An 8,713-nucleotide genomic window follows, 5' to 3' on the forward strand; every position below is an offset into this window, starting at 1 on the left:
TTTAAAAAAAAACTCGCAATTGCCACAAACCCCTGCCAGATCATAAGGGAATCAGTCCCCTTGTTCCGAAAGCTACATTTCTTATATCTAGGCTTGTCCTTTGCAACTGAACATTCAATAGAGTCCAGCTGCTCAAATGATGTGTTCACGTATAATCCCCTCCACTAGAAGTTGAAACCCGTCTTGAAATGGGCTGGTGACGGAGAGTGGGAATCTCCCAAAAGAATAGCGTCGTTGTGAGTTGCGGGTTATTCGTTTAGTTTTAAACATATTTGGAAAATTCGAGAAATGTGGCACAATGAGCACCTCTGATTTGTACGACACGCCAGTGAGGTAGGATTTGAGACAGTCCAGCGGAAGGCAAGTGACATTGTGCTGGAATCTTCCATTTCCAGGCGGCGGAGAGTGGCCCCTTGCAGGAGAGGGGGTGGGGACATGAGGACACGTGACATGAGGAGCTACCGATTACAACAAAACCCATCTTCTGTCGTTACTTGGTGCCTGGCGTATCGTTATTTTCCTCGTTTGCAACTGATTAGAAAATTTAACGAAGCGGAGCAATATAAATAAATCATAGCCATGCGCCGCCGTCCCCTCCCCACTAACTGGGAGGACAGGCCTCCAGCAAATGTTGAATCAAATCAAATGCTGCTGTTAAGTGGCCAATAACCGCCAGCAGGCGTCTAATTTCACACCAAGTGAGGCAAGAATTCACTGCAATGTCTGACGTTAGACATGGTCTAATGCTTATGATTTCCAGCAAACAATCCTGCTCATTAATAGCGTTCTGCTGCATTTGAGTTTAGGGTTACATTCGTTCTGATGGAAATTGGACTGGTTTGGGAGCAAGAGGCAGCATAACGTCTGGGTGCACTCCAAGTCTGAGTGCAGCAGGGATTTTTTTTGGTTAATGAGGGACAAGGAGAGCTGCGATAGGCTGGATGAAATGCTGGGTGGCTCCTTCCAGGGCGGGGGGGGGGGGGGTGTCGAGAAAGAGAGAGGCGAAATCACGTGAGTTCATGATGTTGCAAACCTCTGGTGCTCCCCCGACAAGAGCGTACGGTTTTGAAGTGCGGAAAAGCTGCAAATCACTGCGAGCGAACGAGCAACGAGACGGCCGGTCGCACACAACGGATCGCGCGCTCTTCCAGCACCGCGCCGTTCTTTCCGCTTCCTGAACCGAGAGTGTGTCAGCATGAAGCGGGTTCCTTCGCCGAAATGAGAGCTCGCTGCGGCGGGGAGCACTGAGGAGCCCCAGGACGGCGCAGGATTCAGAGGGGGGGAGTGCAGCCGCAGCAGTGACGGGAACATCAACCTGCATTGTCGGTATCCATCCCCCCCCACCCCTCCTTCCCACCCCACCATCCATATCCCATCCCCTCCCCCCTCCTCCTCCCCTTCTCTGCGGATTGTGGCGTTAAAGAAAATGATGCAGAATCCCCTGGAGCTGGACGCTCATTACCTGCCTCACGAGCCGATCCATGATTATAGGTCTCACCGGTACAGGAGCTTTATGATCGAGGAGATACTGACTGAGCCCCCAGGCTCAGGCAAAGCCGCGAACGGGGGAGAGCTCCTCAAATTCGGGGTCCATGCCCTACTGAATAGTCGGCCCTACCACGGCCATCTAGGTAAGTGGAAACCTTTCCTCACTCAGCTTTCCTTCGTGCATTTTTAAAATGTGTTTTCCAAATGACTCCAAACGTTTCTATGTGTTACCCATCCGAAGTATTTTCCACAGTTAGTGGACAGTTGCGTTTCTTCACCGATGGAATATCCACTCAATTTAATTTAATTTTGGCGCATGATATGCAACAGATATTACACGCAGGAACTATCCGCACATAACAATCCCAGAAAGTTAAACAGATAATGTAATCGAAACAGTCGGTCACAATACTGTGCATATTTTGAAGAGGCCTAGACAACGTACTGCAGAAATCCAGGCAATGAAGTTACAGCAAGTTTGGAATTGTATACGAAATGTTGCATATTTTCACATAATATCTGTAATCTAAGGAAGAAAATATATCCGATGTATAATTTCTTTAGAGTATTGTCCAAGGTCCCAACCATGTTTTTCTAAAATAAACGGCATGCACCTCAATCGGAAATAGATGGTCGAAACGCATTCTAACCCCAAAACCATAGGAAAATCTCAGCATTTAGTTTGAAGAGGGAATCTCGCCCCTGCCGAGAGACACACACGCATAAATGACTAGTATTGTATCAAACTTTAATACCCTTCCGCCCCAAACCAATCCTCGCTTGAAATGCTGAACGCACTATCGCATTAAAAATAAGACACAATCGAATACAACAATCTTTTAATCCAGATCCTGAGGAATGTCATCGCACATCATGGAAAATAAATTCGTGAATGATGTGGTAAATTGAATAATTTCCTGTTTCCTTTGAGACAACTGGCGTATAAAGACAACATTGTAGCGCTGCTGCTGCTGCTATGGCTAACATTTATGACTTGTTACTAAAGTGGAAGTACGCTCAGTCATGTAAAGGAAGGTCAATTTCCTACAGAGGAGTCCAATGTTTTAAAAAATGCTTATTGACTCGACAGCAATGATCTTAATAACCAGCCGTTAACTGAATGTATGGACTAACTGCGAAATATTACTTGTTGCATAAAACAAAGAACGAATATATTTTAATTTTTTTATCGTTTAATCATGGCAGTGTAACGCTGTCTCACAGGAGAGCTGATGTCTCCACGTTCATGGATAAGTTTAAATCATGCCGTAGTTATATGTGATTAAGAGTACAATGAAAATTTATTGTAAAGTGCTATATTACATCGGCTTTTGCTAAATAGACTGCGCAACCTTATGTGTGTCGATGGACATATATTTAGTTGGAATGTACTAAAGTACAAATTTGGAGTTCACTGCAACATTAGCAGTAATGTTTGTGCCCGGAATGCTTGCAGCTGGCCTGAAATCAGATCACACTGGAGTTTTTAAGTTTCCGCTGGGTCCGATCTCGTGTAGCCTTGCCGCTCCTTTGGGTTCATCGTTGGTATCTGGAGGATCGAGCCTGTCCAGCGGCCACGGAGCTCCTCACCTTCCGCTCGACCTGCACCTCCGGTCAAAGCTAGACCAAGGGCCCGAACCAGGAAACAAAGCGAAAAAAGGCCGGAGGAGCCGGACAGTCTTCACTGAACTGCAACTAATGGGACTCGAGAAACGATTTGAAAAGCAAAAATATCTCTCCACACCAGACAGGTAACTTTGAATGTTGATAGTTTATTTTTAGGTTCTTTTTCAGAAAAAAAAACCCCATAACTTTAACATATATGCAGCTCAGTAGAGAGCGAAGTGGATTGTATTCAGTTAACTTTGCAACATCGGATTGTATACTATTTCAAAGCCGACTTGCTTTCGGTTGAAAATAGATGGCAAAACCGCACACCCTCTCGCTTGTAATCACTTTCATGGTTTTCTCTGACCCCTCCAGTGAACAATAGAGATATCCAGACGTAAACAAATTAGGATAGAAATAGAAAACGCGTAAATAAACCGATTCAACAGTAGGTGCTGGCCAGCAAACAGCAGCATCAGAAAGAGATACACAAAGACCGGCGAGAGCAATATTTCATCGATATGGTATACCATGGCATTCCAAATATTCTCCCTACAACCTAAACATGCTGATCCATTTTAACAGCAAAGAGAGCAATTTGTCAATCAGAATATCGCCTTCAGGTTTAAGGTTGTTATAAGCAGGGAGGAGAAAGAGGTGATAACAAGAAGCCCAACTTTAGTTTGGTTTTGCCTACACCACTAGTTATTGTGAAGTGCAACAGATTTCTAAAGTGCAGTTTTCATTTACACATCTGTAGTCCGTTTCACACAGGAAACAATCGTAACATCGACTCCTTTGTTAGCGGGACGGTTCATTGCTACTTAAAATAATTTTATATTTTGATTTGCCCAAACGTATTGACTTTTATTTTGTTAAATACAGAATAGACCTAGCAGAATCCTTGGGTCTAAGTCAACTTCAGGTGAAAACCTGGTACCAAAACCGAAGGATGAAGTGGAAGAAAATAGTAAGTATTCTACATCATGGATTTTCATCCAGGAAACTGTTTTCCAGTAGACGGTGTTGTTGCTAAATTATAGTTTCATTCAAAAGGTTTTGCAAGGTGGAGGTCTGGAGTCACCGACGAAGCCGAAAGGTCGTCCCAAGAAGAACTCCATTCCTACAAGTGAGCAACTTTCAGAACAAGAGAAAGTAAAACAAGCCGAGAAACAGATTGAGAGTTCCCCATCACCTTCTGAAGTTAATCAAGAAGAATAACGCGCTGAAATGGTGAGGGCAAAACGACTTCTCTCTTCATCGGAACTTTACAAACCGACGTTGAAACTGCAGCGAGCCACGTGTCTACAGATTTAAACGCGTCACTCTTGTGGAATTTACACTCAAACTCTTAATGTCAGCTTCACCTTTCAATTGTACTGTTCTCCCTCTCTTCAAACACCAGCTGATGGAACTTATCGCTGACCGATTCACCATTGTTATATTTTAATAAGTAATTAGTCACACTTGGATGTTGGATCAATTTGCCGTTTGATGTGGAAGTGTGTTGCCTAACGCATATCCGGTTTTATGAAATTGTTTTCATTCCCTGAGTAAGATTATCGAGGCAGAAACTCAGTTTAGTGCATCAAGATGATCACGTTGCTGTTCGAATTGTACTCAATTAAAGCATTTTAAGCATCGTTCTTACACACGTTTTGGCTGCATCAAATTAAAGCTCAGAATTCCATTCTGCATAGACAGTCTTTCCAACACCTTCTGCTTTTTCTACAAAATGTTGTTGAGGGAGATGCAATTATCGTGACTTCTATTTTAGTCTACAATCCTGTGGTGCCTCTCTGTCAAGTTAGTATTATAAATATTTTGACCAAACCAGTTTGATAGTAAGTACAACGTGTTATGGTTCAGTGCAAAAAGCCACAGCTGCAGTAGCAGATTCGAAGTGTTTGTACCAAGTATCGAATTTATAAATGATTTCATACACTTGTGAAAGATAGGAGAAACTGTAAATAATTTTTGCAACAGTGACTATGGCATAATGCCAAAAGTGTGTGTTATGCCTTCCACAGGAGAAAAGTACAGAAATTTTGATAGCTAATTAAAGTGCTTGTATTTTTTAAATTTAAATTTCCATTTATACTACTCTTATACGGATACAAACAATAAAAGATTAGCCAGTCCTCGTATTTATTTTTTCAACTGTTAGTATTTTAGTGCTTTTCTAGTAGGTCTGCGCGCGTTTAGACTCGAAAATTATTAATCATTATAATTAGATGGGCTGGTAAATTTTATGTGCGAGTTTAATCCTCAGGGAGCATGCTTTAAAGCAAATTATGTTCCTCACTGCATTCTTTTTTAAAATCTTATAGCCGGTAGTGTAACTGTTTAGTTAACTTTTAAAAGAACAAACTCTTACTCACAAACAACAAAGTAAAATCCTGCAGTGGATGTTAAACAGTTATAATCTGCTTCGATTCATGTTCAAGAGGACAGGAGTTAAATTCATATGTAAATACTTCTATAAGTATGTCAGCCTTATTTGCATAGGAATGTTGCCCCTTCACGATTCTACAAATTATTGCCACAGCTAAATTTGTTCCCGTTCCCGTCTCCATGGTTCTGTTCCCAACGAATCCTCATGTAAAGTCAATTTTAACACATATTATCTTTATTGGATAATACATCGTGTTTTCCAGCTTGCCGATAATGCCATAACGATTAAAGTCAAATAGTCAGACGTGAATACTGTCTGATTAGATGTAAAATCGTTAGTAATTTGGGGCGATGGCACAAAACATAATCGTACTGCTTAATGTAAAGCTATGTTCGAAGAATTGAAGGCGCAGGAGAGACCCTGTTGCTGCCGTACACTGTAAATAACTCTATACTGAAGCACGCAGGTTCACTGATTGTTACGGCGTCAGCCGAAACATTTAACGTTTGTACAAAAAGTGGGTGAGGGATGTTAACAAAGCCAAAGTGGGGCTGTGTGCAGTACACTGCCTCATCATTACGGGTCGAGGAAATGCTCCTATGTGCCACATCACCAACCAACCACTTCCCCCCCCCCCCACACACACACACACACACACACACACAACTTCCCCCGAACACCACCAGAGCTATTGAAATAAAGTTAAAAATCTGTGGAAGCCTGCATCAGTCGAAAAATAACGCATATCGAATTTCTACTACGATCTACTCGAACACAGCACGTATGCTTGTTGTACCAGTAGTTCACATGTCGTTCCTTAGGGGAAGTGTTGGAATCTGTTATGAGGGATGAGGTAACACTGCTCTCAGCAACACTGTATGATGATCGAAGTTTATACAGATTTCTGCAAGCGAAATCGTGTCGGAGAAATCTGTTTTTTTAACAGTATAACTAATAGGATAGATATGGGATTTGGATTTTCAGAAAGAAGAGGTACCGCACAAGAGGCTGTTATACAAAATTAGGCTCGTGGGATTGGGGTAATATTTTAACATGGATTGAGGGTTGGTTGACAGACAGGAAACAGAAAGTAGGATTAAACGGCTCATTTTTATATGACAGGCAGAACCTATTTAAAGCCCATCTCAATAACTTCAATACGAGTAATGAATCTAAGTTTGCTGACGACACAAAGTAACTAGGAACTTGAGCTGTGAGGAATACACAAAGATCCTACGGAGGGGTATAGAAAGTGTGAGAATATGGCAAATTAAATTGTAATGTGGCAAAATATGAAGTTATCCACTTTGTAGGGAGATATGGAAAAGTATATTTTTAACAATGGTGTGCGACTGAGGAATATTGATTCAGAGGGACATGGTTGCACACACAGTGCAGAACACTATATCGGTACAGCAAGCAGTGAGGGAAGCAAATGTTATATTAGCCTTTATTGACAAAGGAAGGATTAATACTTGCAAATATATGGGGCTATTTTGAGACCACGCCAGAAATATTGTGTGTAGCTTTGGGTCTCATAACGCAGGGACCGGTATACGTGCTTTTGATAGAGTGCAACAAAGGTTCACTAGTGATTCCTGCATTGAGGGGATTGCTTAATGGAGTGAGAGTGAGCAAAGTAGGCCTTTCGGAATTTCGAAGGAAATCTTATTGAAACATAAAACTGTTTTGGGGCTCAGCAGGACAAATATTGAGAAGCTATTTCTTCTGGCTGGGGAGCCTACAATTAGGGGTCATAGTCTCAAAAGGAGTCAGTTATTTGTGATGAGATGAGGAGAAAAAAAAATGTAAATTTTCGGAATTCTGTACTACAGGGTAATGGATGATCAACTGTTGAATATATTCAACACAGAGATTGGTGGATACTTTGGAAACAAAGGGAGCTAAAAGGTACGAGAATAGTAAAGGAAGGCAGCGTCCAGGTAGAAGTTCAGCCATGGTCATGGGGGAGCAGGCTCGGAGTGCCGAAGGGATTACTCCCGCACATTTTTCTTATGCAAATACTAGTCGAGTGTGAAACCAATATCCTTGTCTTTTCTAATTTTGTTAACCTACTAATTGAAGTTTTAGAATGCCAATTCAATTTTAGATTATGTAAAGATATGACTACTTTATGAATCTATTTATGCACTGTATATTTGTGGATTACTGCCATTGCATACTTCAAACAAAGGGAACACTAATTTAAACGATTAAACCATTTTCTCAGTGTCTGATATCTCTCAGTTTTGCTTAATATTTAAAAAGGGATTTTAACCGAGAATATTTCGGCTTTTTGCAATGTCTACAACGTGGAAAATAAATGTAATTACAAAATCATTTAGTTGTTATTTCTGAAATATAACTCTGAGTTTAAGTTGATCGATAACAGAACAAAGAGCTTCATTATCTGTTATCCGGAAAATTCCGTCCTAAGGATAACATACGCATTACCCTGAAGTAAAATATTATTGTAGCAAGAATGCACTTAATATTCGGAATCGAAACGTTCGGAATGAAGAGAGGAAGCCTGAAATGAGGTGCTTTACGTGCAAAGTTAGAAAATGAAGTTGCAAGGTTATTTCAAAGATGATTCACACGAATGAGACGTAAGCAATCTTTGCACTTTGAAAATTCAAGGCGTTTAAACTCCAAACTTACATTTTGGAGGTGTGTTATGTTGGAGGGGGAACACTTTAATTCGCACTATGGCATTCAGAATCAGAAAAATTGAACTCTCCGTTTTTCTGATTCTTATTAATCTGATTATTTCCTGTCCAGTCGCATGTCACAGCATTTACAAACTCAAACCCGAACTACGAAAGGGAAATCACGGCGTTTCAACAATATCAACTTCGAAAAGTACTTTCATTAATTAGAAAGTCTTTGAAATTAATAGCGAAAATGTTTTAGTGTCGGCAAAACTATTGTCAATTGACTAATTTAAATAAATTAGTAACTTAAATTCAATATCATGAAATGGAAATTTTTCTCTTGTTTACTATGATTTATTAAATATATACACATTGGCATATATCTAAAAACATGATATATAAGAAACACAGAAATAGATATATTACGACTGGATTGACCGTCCTTGATTTATATACAGTAATACATTTTTGAGAGATTAATAAACTAGAGAAGCCACTACCTATCAAATGTAAATAATTGCCTCTGGATCTATCACATTCTAAAATGCTTTAAATATTATATGGGTTT

General features: G+C 40.5%; 1 protein-coding gene across 1 annotated transcript; it reads left to right on the forward strand.

The window, feature by feature from the left end:
* Positions 1 to 1,051: 1,051 nt before the first annotated feature.
* On the forward strand, positions 1,052 to 7,802 carry barx1 (BARX homeobox 1). The gene is made up of 4 exons (XM_043708582.1): positions 1,052 to 1,631; positions 2,945 to 3,239; positions 3,982 to 4,066; positions 4,153 to 7,802. Exons 1-4 carry the CDS (start codon positions 1,427 to 1,429, stop codon positions 4,315 to 4,317), a joined length of 750 nt encoding a protein of 249 aa, XP_043564517.1. The 5' UTR covers positions 1,052 to 1,426; the 3' UTR covers positions 4,318 to 7,802.
* Positions 7,803 to 8,713: the final 911 nt, after the last annotated feature.

This window comes from Chiloscyllium plagiosum, chromosome 18, assembly GCF_004010195.1.
Source record: "Chiloscyllium plagiosum isolate BGI_BamShark_2017 chromosome 18, ASM401019v2, whole genome shotgun sequence".
NCBI lineage: Eukaryota > Metazoa > Chordata > Chondrichthyes > Orectolobiformes > Hemiscylliidae > Chiloscyllium > Chiloscyllium plagiosum.